The sequence below is a fragment of the Pinus tabuliformis genome, chromosome 4_1, assembly GCF_031772625.1.
Source record: "Pinus tabuliformis cultivar Carrire ecotype Pingquan chromosome 4_1, CPIR1, whole genome shotgun sequence".
Lineage (NCBI taxonomy): Eukaryota > Viridiplantae > Streptophyta > Pinopsida > Pinales > Pinaceae > Pinus > Pinus tabuliformis.
Window position 1 is genome coordinate 943,255,356 of NC_142303.1, and position 20,200 is coordinate 943,275,555.

A 20,200-nucleotide genomic window follows, 5' to 3' on the forward strand; every position below is an offset into this window, starting at 1 on the left:
AGTGCTGGACAAAACAGGCCTTAATTTAGTTGTTATGGCACACAGTTCGGCTGACTGTAATTGATTTTCTGTGGAAACTCTGATGTAAAGTTACTTTTCATGAGGACCCCTCCTGTCTTAGCTAGGGGAATTGAGGAGTATTAAACAGAATTTGGCTTTACTTGCGAGAGTCAAATTCAGTGTTTTCCGTCAATATGTTAAGTTCATCTCTTGTAGTGTGTAGGCTCGCGTGCTTTATCGGCCTTTCTAGGGTGGGATTTCCTGGTATCCCTGTTCATGTGGTATATTTCTCTTCGTTCGATGATGGATTTACTAATTTACTATTTATTTGTTCTATGAAGTAATATATGCATCGTTTCTTAAAAGAAATAATATGCCCTAATTGAGATGTTTAATTTCTATTGTTTCAGAGTCTGGATACCAGAGTGAGAATAGCTCAGACAGTGATGAAGAGTTCGATGCCACAGAAGGTGTGTTCTGTTATCTGTAGCTTCCTTACAAGACGGTTGTTTCAATTTGTTACCGCTTCTCTCTCGAGTCTCTGTTGCTCAAGCTTGTGTGCTGTTTCACCACCTTTAGTTCAACTGTGAACTTCTCATCCATTTTCTGGCTTGTCCTTTGTCTATAGAGGTAGTGCATTCTTCTTGTGGCTATTTTTTTTGGTTGGCAAAACTTATTATCTTATCGTTAAACCTAAAATACTTAACATAAATTAGAGAAAAGAATGTAGGGATGGGGGATGCTTGTTCCCGTTGAAGTTCCTTACGAGCTCAAATATGTGTATCTTTGATATATGGATTGATGAAGATTGGTAGGCGTACAAATCATAACATCCTCATTTCAAGATTGTACCACTATTTGAGGTAGTTGAAGCATGCCAAATTTCTCCACTTTTTATGGGCCTGGATCTACTACGCACTGTTCTCAGACAAAGTAGGGGCATGCTTGGCTATAGATGAAACCATGATAGACTAAATAATCTTCTTTCAGGAGTGTGACTGAAGTCTTTTAAAGAAACCTTGCAGAGATAGAAGCCCTGCTAGACAACCATGCAAGCTAAAATGGTAATGGTCTTGAAAACTGTAGCCACCAGCCTTACACCACTAACTGCAGGGGTTCCAAACTATAGTTAAGAAAGCATGATAAAATAAAACCCACAAATTTAATATGTATGGAAACTTATGCCAATACATGCTTTAAAAAGTATAGATAATACATGAAACATGAATTGTGGGCTGAATGCACGAGATTCAGAATTTAGTACAGAATTTGAGATTCCATTCGCTGGTCAAACATTTGTGCATATAAAGTAAGTATAACCATGTTGGTTTTTCAAAAACCACAGTCAATGGCTTTAACTGAAGTCATATTTTTTGACAGTCGATATGCTTTAGTATGCCAGATTTGCCAAGTAAAAAGCTAAGCTATAAATTATCTGTCCACACCTTCTAAGTAACCATGCTGCAAACCAGACATTTCCATGTTCATTGTTATTACATCTGTTTGCAGGGAAAAGGTTCAGGTCACCAATCCAACAAGCAGAGTACTAACGGCTTCACAAAAAGGACTGCAAAAAATTATCTGCAAAACTCATGCTGACCAGAGAATAACTTTATCAATTTCCCATGCTTTATAGTGCTGGTACCATTAAGAGCCGTATTTACTGTTGATGCAGCTCTAAGACATCACAGCCTTTGGCTTGAAGCAGAATGTCCAATATGTCACCAAGGAAAATTCTAATTACCACGCTCAAGTGTCTTTCTCTACCCAAGTGATATTTCAGAGCTGCTGTACTTTCCCAAATAGCTTACAGAAGAGATGCATGGATTCTCAATCCTTTGAAGTCACCCTCTTTCTTTCTTGCGGCATTCCATGCCCTTCAAAAGAAACACATGGCCCTGAGCAGTGAAACAAGGCTTCTTTTACTACTTGCTGAGTTTGGGCAAGTTGACTCAGTGAGCTTCTCAATACTTTTGTGCAGACCAGACAGGTATTCTGGTCAAACTTCGCAAATTATTGCCGATTTTTTCCCAGTTTATGTTCATTATTTTTTTAGTATGTCAAATATTGCTGAGTTTTTGTAATGTCCCCTAGGGATTAATTAACCCAAGCGACGAAGTAGCCTATCAATCCTCGTAGGCTATAGTCCTCGATAAAGGGGAAAACCTCAAAAATACCCAAGGTTGGGAAAGTTCTGGGGCAGCTAGAGCAAAAAAAACCCAATGTTGGGGTTTGGTGTGAACATCACTTAATTAATTATAGAGAAAACCCCCCTCATGAAAATCTATAAATACAAGAGGCTTAGAAGCATTTGAGGTATCATTGATTTGGATCATTTTGTCTCTATTCTTCTTTGAGCTTAAGGCTCTGAGGGTTTAAGACCCCTTTTACTCTTGGACTAGTTTTAGTGGAGGTGATCCCACCCTACCCTGCCACCGTTCTCTTGTTCTGACACAGGTTGTTGGCGATAACACTGGTTTGGTTTGTGAATTTGGCACTTGTGTTTTTTCTGCCACAGGGAATTTAATTATGCATAGAGCAGTGAGGGTGTGGTGGAAGTTCTGAAGCAAGACAGATTGTTGAGATAGGCCAAGGGTTTCTATGGTGGCTGCAACCCCTTCTAAGGAAAAGACTGAACAAGATTTCTGTGGTCAAAGGCTTGTGAAGACCCATCCATATGCAGGCCGCAACCCTTGAGGTGGATAGAGCAATCCTTGAAGATAGACATATTATCTGGGGCTGCAGTGGATTTCTTGAGCAAATCGTACTCTCTCCTTGAGGCAAAAATCACAAACTGAGTCAGATTGAGGCACACTTTTGAGGATAGACACCCCTTTGATACACTTGTAGCAGATCCGAGTCTTCTCGAGGTCGAGTCACCTTGAAGTCTGGGCGGATTATTCACTGAAACTAATGCTTGGACAGAGCGAAGTCTTCGTGAACCAGTTTGTCGCTGGAGAGATATATCTGTGGTAGATTGACGTATTTTGGGTTCGATGGCACACTCTACGAAGATTTCTGAGGGCGGAATTGTGATGATGTTGAGGCATTCCCTAAGGCAACGCAGAGTTCGATCATCCACTCAGTTGGTATCCTAGAGTTTTAATTGTAGTTCGAGTATCCTTGAAGGTTCGATTTTGGAGCTTAGTGTGGATTTGACCCTGAAGTCAGTAGTGTAGTCAGACCAGAAATAGGCTAGTAACACAAAATCTGCTAAATTCAAAATTAGATTGGCACTGTTCGAAATTGTAGTGAATTATTGAAATACTGGATTGTGGAGGTACTGTGGAATTGTTTTACTGGGCTGTTGAAATATTATTGAATTGATGTATGATTTAGCAACATCTTTGCTTTGCATGATTCATTGTGTATTGAAGGAGCAATTTGTTTATTATATTTGTATGAGATAGACTATGCAACTTTGATAGTACAAGAAATTGTTGAAACCCTAGTTTTTTTGAGAAACCCTAAGTGTAATAATTGCCCTAGCTTCTCACATTGGTATCAGAGCTGGAATCATGCTAGCTTGTGAGGGTGTTAGCCTTGTATGCTTCCATGAGATACAAGTAACGTGTAAGCGGAAAGAAAAAAACCCATCAGCCAGCTATGGGGGATAGAACAACGCAAGGGGAGCGGGACCCTAGTGATCTACTGAATGCAATATTCTAGCAACAACAACAAATGGCCACTGTGTTATTGGAAGGACAACAACAAATGGCTCATGTTATTGTCCAGGCCATCAATAATCTCGGTAATAGAGGGCTGAGTGCAAGCAATAGGGCTGGTTTTGAACGAAGCTGTGGCCATAACCTTGTTTTGTCCAATGCTATTCCTCAAACACACAACCAAGCAAATAGTGGGAGGAACCTCAGACCCTTACTCCCTCATTTTTTAAACCGACAACAGATAGTGGCCCAAGAAGCAATAGAGGAGAATAGGCTCTTTGATGAATACTTCTGGGAGTATGCAACATTAGAAGAGAACACTCGAGCAAGCCTAACCTTCCAGGATTATAGCTATATCAGATATCGGAATAGACTCAGGGAACACCAAAATCCGTATTTGGCACGCAAGGTAGGGAAGCTACCCATCCCTTCTTTTGATGGGTCATCAAAATGCTCAACGAGGGCATGGGTGCAAGATTTGGACACCTATTTCTGACTTAATCCCATGCAGGAAACATATGTTGTTCAATTTGCCATGCTTCACCTAGAAGGAGAAGCCCATGATTGGTGGTATCATGGATTGGTTACGTTGGGACATGCAAACATCACTTCTTATGAAGACTTTACATAGAGGCTGATAGATAGATTTTGATTGGAAGAACTCAGATATACACTTCAAAGAATTGGCACAACTCAGACAAATCGGTCACACGAAGAGTTTATTGCAAAATTTGAGCGAATCGAAGTCATGGTGACAGACATATTTGGAGAATGACTAGTCATGCTTTTCACGGAGGCATTAGTCGAACCCCTACAAGGTTGGGTCAAGGAATTCAATCTCGCAACCCTTCAGGAAGTCATAAAGAAGACTCGAGATATGGGAGGTGCAACACTAGAAGTGAAGACTCCACCCATGCCACTAGTCATTCCAAAGGATAAGGGCAAGAAGATATCTCTAGACAACGAAACCACGAAACGAGCTTAGAAGAAAGAAGCTCTGTTTCACAAAGAGCCATGGGAACCAGGTCATTGTTGTTTGGAAAAAGGTCATTACATTGAAGTGTTGTTCGATAGCGACAGTGAAAATGATACAACACAACCACTGAGCAAGGAGCTTAGCATCTATGAAGAAGCACCACCCCCAAAGTAGTGAGGAAGCCACTTTTGAGAATTGAAGGAGGTACTATCGCCACTCACTCAGGAGTTCCTAATTATCACACATTCAAAATCAAGGGCACTCTACAAGGGTTGCGTGTCATAGCATTGATAGATGACGGAGCAACATACAACTTTTTAATGCAATCGTAGTGGTAAGGAGAGGCATCCTCGTCTAGGAATTTGAGGGCTTTGAAATGAGGGCAGTTGATGGATATCATATGACATACACCCAGGAAGTTTCTTAGTTAAGCATCATTCTTGGTAAGTATATGCTTACTGATGATTTTTATGTGATAGAATTAGTAGATACTAACATGGTGCTGGGAGTTTAGTGGTTGTACTCGCTAGGAAGAATTGTGATGAACTATCAAACAATGGAAATGTAATTCTGAGACCCAAAGGTCAGCAAGGTAGTTTTGGGAGGCATGACCAATGGTGGTCCTCGCATTGTCACAACTCAGCAAAATACAAGGGTTGCGTGTCATAGCATTGATAGATGGCAGAGCAACATACAACTTTATTAATGCAGTTGTAGTGGTAAGGAGAGGCATCCTTGTCTAGGAATTTGAGGGCTTCAAAATGAGGGCAGCTGATGGGTATCATATGACATGCACCCATGAAGTTTCTTAGTTAAGCGTCACTCTTGGTAAGAATATGCTTACTTATGATTTTTATGTGATAGAATTGGTGGATACTAACATGGTGCTGTGATTTTAGTGGTTGTACTCGCTAGGAAGAATTGTGATGAACTACCAAACAATGGAAATGGAATTTCGAGACCCAAAGGGCAACAAGGTAGTTCTGTGAGGCCTGACCAATGGTGGTCCTTGCATTGTCACAACTCAGCAGATGGAGGTTATACCCAAACAAGGAGAAGTCACTTGCATGTCAGCTTGTAGAACTACATGTCACAACCTAAGAAACTAGATTCGTTGAAAACCCTCTACGTGAACCGAGTCGGGCGAATCAGACAAGATTCAATGGGACATGTGTCCAATCGTGTTCGATTGTGTCCTGATCGTGTCCGGTCGTGTCCGGGGAACAAGTCCATCGTGTCTCGATTATGGGGCATGTGTCCCCTTGATTTGCATGCCGTGCCCATAAAGGCTGGTTTTGGGTCATTTCTCCCTCACTTTTCTCCGTCTCTCTTGTTGTGGGTGTGTGGGAGCGAATAACAAAGGGTTTGGGAGCATTTTGGAGGCAATTCAAGCAACAAGTAAGTGCATTTTGTTTCTATTTTTTTGCATTTTTATTACAACAGTTTGCATGTGCATTTTTTCTTTATTTTTTTTACAGCATTCATGGCTCAATCAAGGGCAGCAGGGAAGGGGCAAAGGAAGGGGAAGAATGTCCCATTGGAGATGCCCCTCCTGTTCCAATTTCATCAAGGTCTGCAAGTGTTCCCTCTATTGGAAGTGGGGCTGCAACAACAACTTCAAATGTTGAGGGAAGAATTAATTTAGAAAGACAACAGGCTCAAGAAAACAAATATCCCTTGTGGAAGTATGTCACAAGAGAGCAAGGGCCAGACAACAAGTTGAAGGGAGAAGGAAATGTTGCTTGAAAATGCAACTATTGCAACAATAATTTCATGAGCACTTATTACCATGTGAAATCTCATTTGTTGGCTTTACCAGGTTGTGGAATTGCAGCGTGTACACGTGTCTTTAGCTAGAGGAAAGAAATGGAAAAAGAGGCCAATGTTGGTATGGCAAAGGTGGCTGAAACATTTAAAAAAAAAAAGAATGATGATCCCTTTCCATTCTTGAGGAAAAGCAACAACAAATTTCCATTTGAGAGTTTTGGTGGGGGACAAGCAACAAAAAGAAAGGCAGTGGCACTTGGTCCAATGGACAAGATTTTCCAGAAAGAGAAACAGGAAGAGCTTGATCTCACCCTTGCATTATTTTTCTATCAGAACTTTATATTACACATTCACCTTTATTTATTGAGATGTGTTGAGCTCTAACTGAAGGGCTCCATTAGGGTATGTGCCTCTTGGGTCAGAGAAGCCTAGAACCACATTGTTGACTAAGGCAAAGAAGGAGGTGGAAAAAATGATTGAGCGTATTAAATCAGCATGGCCAACATTTGGGGTCAGTATTGTTTTTGATGGATTGACAGATCCAATACGCCACCCACTCATCAACTTCATGGTGTCTTCCTTGAATGGTCCAGTTTTCTTGAAATCAGTGGATGCACTTGGAAAATACAAGGATGCACAATATATGGGTGAGTTGTTCATTAAAGTTATTGAAGATGTAGGTGTTGATTCTTGTGTGCAAATCATTACAGATAATGCACCTGTTTGCAAGGCTGCTGGCATGATTGTGGAAGCTAAATATCCACAAGTATTTTGGACACCTTGCATTGTCCATTCCTTGAATTTAGCACTTAAATCTATTGCTTCTGATGTGCTTTGGATTGGAAATATTATTGAGGATGCATGACATATCCACAACTTTGTACAAAATCATACAAATGCCCTCACAATCTACAAGGAGTACACCAATCTATCATTGTTGAAGATTGCAGATACACAATTTGCATCTTCATTCATCATGTTCAAGAGGTTGAGGGAGGTCAAGATCGCTCTTGGAGCCATGGTTATTTCAGAGTTTTGGTCTTTTTGGAGGAAGACAGATCCAGCAACCTCAAAAAGAGTGAAGGACACAATATTATATGATGCTTGGTGGGAGAGGGTAGATCTACTTATTAAGATCATGGACCCTATCATTGCTTTGCTACGATTTGTAGATACAGACCAACCCTGTTATTCTAGTTATCATTGATGTCAATATATTGAAGAAGGCAAGGACTTGAAGATGGTGATGAAAAAGGCTGGGACATGGTAATGAAGAAGGCAAGGACATCAAGGACATGACAATGGTGACTCTATGTTGAAGAAACCAAACCATGAAGGAGCCCAACACTTTGCCCTGCCTTCGTTTCTACACTAATAAATTGTCAGTGACTTTAAATAATATTTTCTCCATCTTAGAAGAAGAATCGCATCATGAGACCTGGACCATCTTGAAGAGCATAATTTTATCTTTCTAATGAGCTATTATGTGTCCTGAAATTCCAAATAACGAGAGAGAAATTAATTTTACAAGTTAAATTATACCTCTGTTCATGGAGTTGACCTACACAAACTTATATATGTTGGATTGCCCTAAAAGACATGTCCGTTCAGGCTTATGGGCAGAATAACCTATTAATATAGGCTCGTACCTCCTCCTCAAGGATAGAAGATAAGCATATAACACAGAGAAAAGATAGGAAGACTTGTTCACATCTCGTGAATAGTTAGAGGATAAATAAAGCTAAAGAAAATAAACTCTTGGACAACTGGAAGAGTACAATCCTTGCTTGGCACAATTCCGCAGTCTCTGAATTGACACAGTTCCACAGTCTTTGAAATTGACACAGTTCCACAGTCTCTTAATTGACACATTTTCGCAACTCCTTGCATTGGCATAGTTCTGTAGTCCTTGCTTGGCACAGCTCCGCAGTCCTTTCTTGGCACAGTTCTGCTGTGTCTTACTTGGCACAGTTCCATGGTACCTTATTGGTGCAGTTCCAGAATTCCTCGGTCTCTGTTTCTTGTTTTTGCATGGTCACAACAACATTAAGGGCTACCCCTCATTGACACAACTCCTTGGTCTCCACAGTGTTTTCGGTCTCCACAAAGTGACATTATCTCGGACAGTTGCTAAGCTTCTCGGGCCTCTGTAGTGGGATAGATTCTCACCCTCACAAAGAACTCTAATACAATGAGTGATAACTTGGACAAAGGCAGTGAGCAGTGACATGGTATACTCAAGGTGTCATTTCTTACAACAGTAATGGACAAAGCAAACAAATGAAGTACAATTGATCTTGAAACAATTGAATAGCCCCTTGACAATCAAGTAAGTACATTTTATATTCTCTATACAAAACAACAACATGATTGGTGTCCTTGGAGTTGGTGCTCCTAAACTCAAGGTCGGTGCCTTGGACAAGATAGGGTCAAAGCCCTAGAGGTCAGAACCTCATCAAATACCAAGCTGGTGCTTGACAATAATTATCATACATTGTACTTATTTTTTTATACTCAATAAAATTATTCTTATACTTTTCTCTGATTAAATTGTGAAGAATCTAAATGGTAACAATTGAAAGAAAATACTGATTCACCCCCCTCTTAGTATTTCCAACAAACCCATCCTAGGAGAGGTTTATGAGGGGTGAGATTCCATAATTGAGTCAGTGAGGACCATTATTTTATAGAGTGAGTGCCCCGAGTATGAGACATCATCAAAGGCCTTCTTCACCACCGTACAAGATATTATTGTCAGCAGATGGGGCAAGAATTGCACACCTTTGCATTGTTTGGCTCACTCATTGAACCCAAAATACTATAGCCATGAGTGGCTGAATGGTGGACCTTCCCATAGATTCCCTCCTCAAATGGATGGTAAAATTTCACAGTGGAGGAAGGATGCATTGCGGCGATTTTTTAAGGATAGAACATCCCTTGATGAGGTGGAGGATGCCTTTGTAGAGTTTTCCACTGGCATTGGTTGATTTGCAGGATATGATGTGATTAGAGACAGGGGGGCTAAGAAGCCCTATTCTTGGTGGGCAACTCATGGGGCAACAAGCCCTCCTCTACAACAGTTAGCCATGAGGCTCATCTCTCAGGTGACTTCATCCTCTTGTTGCGAGAGGAATTGGAGCACATATGGGAATTTGTATAGTGTCAAGAAGAATAAGATTGAGCAGTCCAGGGCAGAGACAATGGTGTATGTGCGCACCAACCTTCGTCTTATTTATAGGCAGAGGGATGAGTGGTTGAGGGGAAAGACAAAGATGTGGGATGCCTTTCCTGATGATATGGGTTTGGACAACAGTGTTGAGTTGGCATTGGCCAACTTGCATCTTAATGAGCCTTTGCTAGAACCTGTCACTTTTGATGATGGTGATACTGTTGAGGGGTCATCCTCTACACTAGCAGATGCGTAGATGACATTGAATACAGAGGAGGATGCAGCAGAGGAGAGCAGTGGCGACCATGATGATGACAGTGACGCTGATTTTGATGATGATGATTGATGACTCATGAGCTAACTACTGGCTTGAGGCTTGTATTTGTTTTGTATTTGCTATTTCTATTTGCCATTGGCATTGGTACTACCTATGTAACACATTTTGATTTTGATCACTTAATGAGAAAACTGCAGTTTCTTGTCTTTCTCCTATTGGATCATTGATGAATCTTTCACAATTGTATTTGTATGCATAATGTTGCTTTGTAAAATTTACATCTAGATGAAGATCTATGTTTGAATCAATGAATTTGTATCATGAATGAGAATTTGTGTAAGAAATATCCAATTTTTAATATATCTATATATATATATATATATATAAATAAAATATATATAATGTGTCTTGTTCCAGGGGGTCAACGTGCTATATATATATATATATTTTAATAAAATAATATATAACGTGTCTTGTTCCGGGGGGTCAAAGTGCCCGTGTCGGACACTCGAATCCTCGTGTCTTGCGTGTCCTGTGTTCCCGTGTCAGGTGACTTAGGTCACAACTTATAATCCAATGAGGTCAGGCATACGGAACACGACACATTCTTGAGAGATTGGATGCGCTCCAACTTCCATCTCTTAGTAGAGTACTCCAAGAATAAATTTGCTTGTGAAATATTGGATGGGCTCATTCATGGCGACATGGTATAAGGTGGAAGATGACATCATCTTCTATAAAGATGAGATGTATGTTGAATTTTGTAGCTATGGCCAGTCTTCATAATATCTCATTTTTATTTGTAACTATGAATTATATTTGTAAAAAGAAAATTTATTTGAGGCATGTTCTTCATGCTTGCAAGAAAAGGGAAAATGCTTATTTTGTATTCAAAAGCAAAAATATTATAAGGATCATCAAGAGTGAGAAAAAAATGAAATTTTGAATTTGTATTTGACCTCCACAATTGACCAACTCGGCCCCTCCAAGATCAAGTCGGCTTGTCCAAGGGACAACCCTTCACCTTGTTGAAATTTGGTAGCTCAGGGAGAAATTTCCTCCTTTGGGAAACCCTCCTCATCCTAAGGAGACCCTACTAGCCCTTGGAAGAATAAAATTTGTAAAAGGAAAAATATTATTTTTAATGTGGAACCACATTAAAAAATACAAGTCGGTATGGGCAAAGAAATTCAACCTCATCAACCACATATAAATAGACCACACTTGGTATCAGTTGGAGGCATCACATCGCACATTCATTTCATCTTCTCTTTGTTCGATTAGCTCTGAAATTGCAGGTCCGAGTTCACACGTTCGAAGGAGAGAGAGGCACTTCTGGTTTGACCAATGTTGACTTTTTGTTTGAGACTGTTTTGACTAGTGTTGACTTGGGGAAGTTTGACTTTGTTTGACTTAGATTTTGACCTATTTTGGGATGCTGAGTTGATTGTCATTTTGGCTGAAGTTTTCTGGGCATGTTGACTGTCTTTGACTGCAAATTTGAGTAGGGTTTGACTGGAAATTTTATCTCTCCTTTGGTTGAGAGTTTTGGGGCTACTTTGACAGGGTTTGACTAAAGGAAGAAGGCCACATATTTTGACTGGTTGACCAAGCTCTTTAGAAGTTGATTTGACCATTGACCAGGTCTGGTTAGGGTTGTGTTGACTGTTGTTGACTTTGACGAGAAATTACAAATTTGACTTTTGACCAGATTTGACTATATTGCTCATTTAGATTGGATATTGGATAGTTGACTTGGTTGGTCAAGGCTTTGACTCCTTGACTCATTATTGATGTACTTGGACTATGTATCTCTCTGTCAAACATTTGATGACAATCTAATAGAAGAAGAATTTGGAAATGGTTTTCTCCCTTGTGGGGTTTTTCCTTGGTCTTTGACCAAATCACCGTGTCTCTATTGTTCTTGGTTGTTTTCTATCCTGCATTTGGTTTACTGTTCTATCTACAATTGCTTATTGTTACTGGAAGATTGAAGTCATATTGGATAATTGATTGCTAATTGAAGAAGTATTGTAATAAGTGATTGTGTCAACATAGAACATTGGAAAATTAACATGGTCTCAGAGGTGAGGTGAAGATAAGCCCAAGGAGACAAGAGCAATCACCTTTGACGGAAATTGATTTGAAGAAGTTTATTTGACTTGGTCAAGATGTCTACCTCATACTTCAAGATTGAAGAGAAGCTGAATGACTCATCTAACTATGCTATTTGGAGAATCGGGTTGGATGTGACTTTGGATGAGAACAATGTCTTGAAATATGTGGAACGAAAGGTACCTAAGCTTGCAGAGAATGCTTCTGTTGCTATCAAAGTCAAGTACAAGAAAGGTGAGATCAAAGCTAAGAATATTATTATTGATTCGTTGAGAGATCATTTGATTATTTATATTTCAAAGTTGAAGAAGTCCAAGGAAATGTATGATAAGTTGGTTGGGATGTACGAAGTCAACAACTTGAATCATATTCTATCCTTGAAGAATCAACTCAAGGACATTAAGATGAACAAGGGGGAGACTGTGCAGTCATATTTCATGAGGATATCCCAACTTAAGGATCAATTGTTGTCTGTTGGAGAAGTTACTTCTGATAGAGAGCTGGTACTAATTGCACTTGGAGGTCTTCCACCAATTTGGGAGACATTTATTACAACTATTAACAACAATGACAGGTTCCCTTCATTTGATGAGATCGTTGGCAAGTGTACTCAAGAGGAGACCAGGATGATATCTAGAGGGAGAATTCAAAAACATGAAGAAAGAGAGTCCTCTGCCTTTGCTGCCCAAGACAAGAAGAGGAAAGGATGAGGAGGTCCATCTAATACAAGAAAACCGACACCAACATCCAGGGACTCTCAAAGAAGATTTAGAAAGGACAAAGTTCAATGTTTCAAATGCCATAAGTATGGTCATTTTGCCAAAGACTGTTCGGAAAATGGAAATGCTCCTAGGTCTTACAACAACAACCGTGGCTTCAACAACAAAAGGTTCTATGATAGAAGAAGAAGAGAAGCTCATGTTGCTTGTGAAGAAGACCACCGTCCTCAAAAGAGATCGAGGAACTCAAGGTATGAAAATAATGCAGCTGCTACTCAATCTAAATACTTTCTTATTTCTGCTCTTTCTAGTTCCTCTCCTCTGGATTCGTTTGATAGTTGGTTGGTAGATAGTGGGGTCTCTAAACACTTCACTGGTTATTGTGAAGTCCTCTCAAACCTGGTTGAGAGGGAGACAAATTTGAAGATCATTCTTGGGGACAATTCTACCTATCCCGTGAAGGGCTTTGTTTCTATTTCATTTCATTTGGATTATGGTGAAACTATACATCTACAGGATGTTCTATATGTGTCGGGATTGAAAAAGAATCTAGTGTCTATATTTGCCTTGGAGGACAAAGGAATGAAGGTTGCTTTTATAAATGGAAAGGTCCTTACCTGGCCTATGGAATCTTGCTTAAGGGATGCATTCACTTTGGGATCTAGAATTGAAGGCCTGCATAAAGTTAATGGAAGACCAATCTGAACAATTTGTTCATGATAGTAATCTTTAATATGAATTGTGGCTCTAAAGATTGGTTCACCTTCACTATGATGCCTTGCCTAAGGTGAGGAAGATGGTTTCTGGAATGCCTGAGGTTCAAGCAAATCATGATGGAGTTTGTTCGGGATGTGCTAGTGGAAAGAAGACAAGGGGACCATTCGCTTCTAGCAGGAGCAGGACCAGTGGTATTCTACAAGTCATTCATTCTGATCTATGTGGACCCATGTTAGTGACATATCTTGGTGGCTAACTATACTACATAATCTTTGTGGATGGCTTCTCTCGCAAAACTTGGATATTCTTCTTGAAGCACAAGGACTAGGAATTTGATATGTTCAAGGAATTCAAGGTGTTGATAGAAAATTAAACAGGGAAGAGAATCAAAGTCTTCAAGTCTGATAATGGTGGAGAATTCATTTCAAATGAGTTCATTAACTTTTGTAAGAAAGCAAGAATCAAGGAGGAGACCATTGTACCTTACAACCCTGAACAAAATGGAGTAGTTGAAAGAAAGAATAAGACAATTATGGACGCTGTTCGAGCTATGTTGAACGATCAAAAGTTGCCGAAGTTTCTATTGGGTGAAGCTGCTAACACAACAGGTTATGTTCAAAACAGGACTCCTCATCAAGCCTTGGGTGACATGACTCCCAAAGAAGTTTTGACGGGTGTACAGCCCGATGATGGACTTTTAAGGATTTTTGGCTACCCCATCTACTTTCATGTGCCGGAAGACAAAAGGAACACGCTGGAAGCTTGTGGAAAGAAAGGTACGTTTGTTGGTTACTATGAAAATTATAAAGCTTACAGAATATATGTGCTTGGTTAAAGGAATATAGAGTTTAGCAGAGATGTAACATTTGATGAAGATTTTGCACTTGGGAAAGCAAGGGACACTCCTCCCCCTGCCAATGTTGAGAAGAAGGATGTGCCATGGATATTCTAGAAGGCCCTTCTTGTTGAGAAATCTAGGGAAGCTAGATTAGGGTGATTTCTCTTACTTTGATAACTACATGTGATGTTCTTTTACTTAACTTGATGTACTTGTATTTAGCTTCTTCTTTCACTTGATTATTATTATGTTCTTATCATCAAACAACTACCAAACTATGAAGATCAATGAGACAAGAGGACACAAAATATAGGCTGCTAGCCAGGGCCAAAACTTCTCCTCTTGAGGATTCTTCTCTTCTTATACAATATTTAAAATGACGAATTCCAAGACCTAAGACCCTTGACAAAGACACCTCCAAGACCAAGTTGACCTTCCTTCTTGACAAGCTTTGCTCACATAGCTTCCAACAACAAACTTCCACCTTTCAACAACTTCTCCAGCAACTTCGACCCCCAACAACAATTTTTGCAACTTCGACCTAGTAGCTTCAACAACTTCGACCTAGCAACTTCAACAACTTTGACCTAGTAGATTCACAACTTCGACCTTGATGTAGCTTCACAAATTCGACCTAGATGCAGCTTCACAACTTTGACCTAGATACAACTTCACAGTGTCGACCTAGATGCAAATTCACAACTTCGACCTAGAAGCAGCTTCACAACTTCAACCTAGATGCAACTTCACAAGTTCGACCTAGAAGCAGCTTCACAACTTTGACCTTCACAGCTTCAACAACTTCGACCTAGATGCAACTTCACAACTTAGATGCAACTTCAGAATTTCAACCTGCCCAACAACTTTGGAAACCCTAACACGAGAGAGAGATCCAAAACTTCGATCTTGCTCTTCTTCTTCTTATCCTTGATTTTTTTCCTTTTTCCAGCTTATTTCTTGAGGAGATCGAACTTGCTTATTGTGTGTCCAAATGAGGTCGAGTTCCTTCTTATATATAGTCTTTCTAGGGGTACGAATTGTCTTCTTGAGGCCGACTTGATCTCTTGTAGGCCGACTTGATCTTGGAGGGTCATTTGACACAATTTTGACTCAAATAAATTGTTTTGACATGTTACAATATGCCCAATGGGGTCTTCTTCATATGACAATGATTCTATTGACATCTCGACTCTATGGCAAACCCTCTAAGCACTCAATGGGTGCTTGACCTCTAAATAAAATGATCTTGAGCATGAAACCCATGCTACAAAAACAACTATAATAATTTTTTTTTTCTTTTTACAATATACAAGTATCAAGAATACATTTCATATTTATGAAAACCGAACCTAGTTACATATTTCAACACTCAGTCTAGGTATTCATAATCCATACATGGTACTTGGACATTCTCAAAATGAAGAATTCTCATAAGAATAGTTGGATTGGTAATCCATCTCATAAGCTATCTTATTAACTTATACTAGAGCATCTCATCATACCAACCAACATTGTCACATAACAAGGCCTTGACTAACAACTCAATCTCTCCACAAGATCAGAGTACAATGCCAGCAAGACCAATAACTGATAGACACTGTTGACCACTACGTGTCAACTACCCATAGCAGTACACCCCCTTTTCTTCGCAAAAGGGATAGTGCTTGAGTGATGTGTCCGTGCCATTCGGCAGTCATCGTCGACTTGATCATATTATGTTGTAAACCCAGTCTGCATGTGTGAATTGTAAATAATCTTAGCAGAGCTGAGTCATGTATGTAAATTGCCTAGGTGGACCTAATTTTCTAGTGATAATCTACGTTCTGGAAGGTTTTTTGTCTCACCGATCCATGATCGACAGAGTTTTCCTTCAGCCTAACCCCAAAGCCGGAATGAATTTTGTCATTAGAATCTTAGAGGAATCCTAGTGTGTTAATCTGCTAGATTATATTTGGTCGCAGAACTGGGTGGTCTATGAGGGTCTATGTCAAATGGGTTTTCCCCCTTGAGATGTAAAATTGTAAAAGTCATGATGTAAAGTGTCTTGAGGGTTAGGAAATGTTTTAATCCCCTCATAGGTCCTAAGTCCTAAGTCCTAGGTCCTAGGTGATTTTTCCAAAGGCTAATTTCGAGGATCCATTTAAAAATAAAAAATAAAAATTGAAAAAATAAAAATAAGCAAAAATAAAAGATATATAAAAAAAAAAAAAATAATAATAATAATAATAAAATTAAAAAAAAAAAAAAAAAAAAAAAAAAAAATTTAAAAAATAATTAAAAAAAATAAAAAAATAAAAAATAATAATAATAATAAAATAATAATAAGTCAAAATTTTGAGTAAATAAATGCAGAATTTTAATTTTTTAATATATTAAAATGCATTTAAAAATTCGACGGATGAGATTAAAAGAAATCTTGATCCTCATCGACGGTCGAGATTAGTTTGACATGGATCACTCGAACTCGCTGTTGGGAATTTTTCCTTTAAATAGGGTGCTAGGGGTCATTTGGGATTAGATTTGATTTGAGAGTCTGGTGCTAAAGAAAGCTCTCTCGTAGTCATTTTTTGTGCAATAAAGAAAGACTTTGGGGTTAAAAATCATGTTGGTGTTACTCTTCTGGAAATGCTGTAAGATCTTTTATTCTTTCTGCATAATTTTATTTTCAGCTATTGATTTTAGCTTGATGAAGATTGATTCAGGGACAGGTATCTTGTCTGATCTCTAGGGTTTGAATGATAGTTTAGGTTCTGAAATATAATGGCAGGTTTCTCCATTTGATCTGGATTTCACTATCTTTTTTTCCCTCTATGTTAATGGTTGATTGTAAGCTGTGTAGGAAATCTTAGTTTTGAGTTTACTGGGCGTTAGGGGAAGTTCTCGGCTGAACCAGCCAACTCCCGAGTTGTGTTTTCTGAAAGAGCCCAACGAGTTCTTGACCCCGGGCTTATCATTCGAAATATTTTTTATGAATGCATGCAGGGTTTTCTGAAGCGTCTTACATTAAATTTAAATTCTGATAATATTACTGTGATTATTGACAAATCTGGCTGCTTAAGAGTCGAAAATCTGTAAACGCTGTAATTATTTAGCTGATTTAGGGTTTCAGTTTTGTTTTCTGCACATATTATTTCTGGTTTTTTTTTTTTTGTTGTTTTTGCCACTGTAGGCTGCAGGTGCAGGCTTTGAGAATTTTTCGGGGTTTTCATTAAACAAATTTGAATGCAGGGCCATTTAAAATTTACTAGAGAATTTGCAGGGTTTCTCTGAGGAAATTCGAGGTTTCCAAGCCATTTGTCTGCTGGGGCTTCATCTTCACAGGAAAATTTCGAAATTTTTCTTAGGCTATGCACTGTTCAGATCTACAGATTTGCGTCCATCAGACTGTTGGCCAATCCCTTCCATTCCACGTAGCCATATCATTTTTACCCGCGGTGCATCACCATCCTCGTGCTGCTTCACTCCCATCTCCCCTGCGTGCTGCCAGATCTAACTTATTCAACCACGCGTCCCTCCAAACCTTAAGTATTCCGCTCTTCAGTAAATCCGCGTGGCCTTTCCTTTCATCCAGTTCCCGCTCCCTGCTACCCGCACTTCACACCTGCAAACACCAGATCAAAGCGGCATTTTGCCCCACGCATTTTTCATTCTCTTCGCAACTCTCATCCTCATCACCATTGTTGCAGCGCCTTTCCACGCAATTGTGTCCACGCTATCCATCCAACTGCTTCATTCTTATGCTTCCGCCGGATTTCATTCCATTTCGCTGCAAACTGGTCTCATATCCATGCACCTTTGCGTGATTGTTTCATCGCTGTCCAGCACCCCTCCTCCCTGCGTATAGTTTTCTGCTCCATTCAGCCTATCTGTCCTCTGCTCCTCACGCGAACCTGCAAACAATCACCCCGTTCCTCACGTTTTTCTCCTCTGCCGTCAACCTGCACCAACAACAAACAAAGCAAATTTAATTTTCCGTATATGCCTATGGTAAGTCGCATGGTTAGTTTAGATTGTAAGTTTAATGTAGATTTAATTTTCATTTGAGTTATAATTCTAGCGTAGCCTTCAGTTTTTGATTTCAGTTTCTTTTTTAAATGGTATATATTCATTTAGTTTAGTTACGTTTAGATTTTAAAGTTTAGTTTTATTTTGTTTGATATACGTAGCTTATGTTTTGCTATTTAGATTTTAAATTTTGTTTGATTCTAAGATTAAAATCTCATAAAGAAATTAAAAATATATATATATATATATATATATATATAACATAAAAAAGTTTCTATTAGGTATTTTTTTAGGATAGATTAAATCAGATTTTGATTTTACTAATCTAAGTTTTAGTTTAGAATTTTTTTATTTAGTTTTGTTCTATGTTAATTTTAAACTTGGAACTTTATATCATAATAAAAAGTTTAAAAATATATAAAAATTCAAAAAAAAATCATAAAAAGTTTTAGATTTTATAGTTTAGTTTAGTTTTATTTTTTATATATCATAAATCAAATAAAAAATTCATAAAAAATAAAAAGTTTTCTTTTAATTTAAATTAGATTTTAGTTTGATTTAGATTGTAGACTTTTTTTTGTGAACTTTAAAAAATATAAAAAAAAAATTTTAAAAAAAGAGTCCCTTTTAAGTTTTTTTTTAGTTTTAGATTTTTACTTTATTTTTTAGATTTAGATTTAGGATTTGAGTTATCAGTTTTTCATTCAACTTAAAAAAATAAAAGTAAAATTTGGAAATTTTTTGCCAGTTTCAGTCTTGGATCAGGGATTTGTCATATATCTTTTCCGCTGAGGCTAAATTTTGATGTGGGATTAATGTTTCCGTGTCGTTAAATATGCTTGAATGATCATTCAAAGATTAGCCATATGAATGTGATCTCTGGTTAAAATTACGTGGTTATTTAAAAGCACTTAGTCTTTCGAATTTTAATTTGCTGGAGTATCATTAAGCCTTTGAGCATTTATTGATTATCTCATATTTGGTAAAAATTAATCTTTGTTTGAGTTGTTTGATGGTAAATGATTGTTAATGAGTTCATATTTCTGCAGTATTTGATAATTAATCGTTTAATCATTTATTTCATAAGGCACTGGTCTATTTAAGTGCTTTCGTGTCTCCCAACCCAACTGGTCCCCAGTTGGTCATCCACTATCCCATAGGGTCTAGCCCCCTTAGCTGCGGGAGACAGGCTTAAATGGAGAGATCGGGGATCAGGGTGACAGCCCCCCGTCTGAGCATTGTCGTGACAATCTGTGCGACAACATTTTTTGGCGCCATTGCCGGGGACATTTTATTCTCGACGTTTCAACGACATTCATCTTCTCATTTCTCATAATTCTTTCATCTCTCATTTGAGTTGGAAAATTCAACATTTTTGGCATCATTTGGATCTTTTTCATCACCTTATCTTTCGTCATATCAGCAACTACTCTTCGGTTCATTTCTTGTTTGGGTGGCGACTCCATTTCTTTTACTTTTCCCAGACAAGAAGCCTCCCTCATATCTGTTTGTTGGTTGTTTTTATTTTTTTGGATCCTAGAATTAGATTCATTGTTCAAGTGGCGATTCCATTTCTTTCATCTCTTGATTTTCTTGAGCAGAGATCTCTTTCGATCATCCATTTGGTCCCTCGTTATTCATCATGGATTATTCGTTTAAACCATGTCATTTCGCTGATGATCTCCATGATATTCCGGAAGTGGCCATTTCTAAATTACCTTTGTTCTCAAGTGGTGATTCAGTCGCTATTAAAAGACATCTAGGCTTGTTTACTCGTATAATGATCATATATTGTAGACCCCCTCAGTATAATCATGAAGATGTCAAAATGCGTCTTTTTGTCTTTTTTTTAGAGGGTGATGCTTTGAATTGGTTTAACAATTGTCCTAAGGATTCTTTCACTTCTTTACAAGACATTGTCAATGCATTTAAAGATAGATATGGTAATCCAG

At 38.5% G+C, this 20,200-nt stretch overlaps 1 protein-coding gene across 3 annotated transcripts in view; it reads left to right on the forward strand.

Annotated features, from left to right (window-relative positions):
* LOC149179239 (uncharacterized) overlaps positions 1 to 20,200 on the forward strand; it is a 101,074-nt gene that overhangs the window by 1,412 nt on the left and 79,462 nt on the right. For 2 of the 3 annotated variants that reach the window (XM_089420570.1, XM_089420569.1), the window contains exon 2: positions 411 to 470. The exons of the other annotated variant lie outside the window; for it this stretch is intronic. In XM_089420570.1, coding sequence (XP_089276696.1) covers positions 411 to 470 — 60 coding nt within the window. The remainder of the gene's footprint in view (positions 1 to 410; positions 471 to 20,200) is intronic. 3 annotated transcript variants of the gene reach the window in all.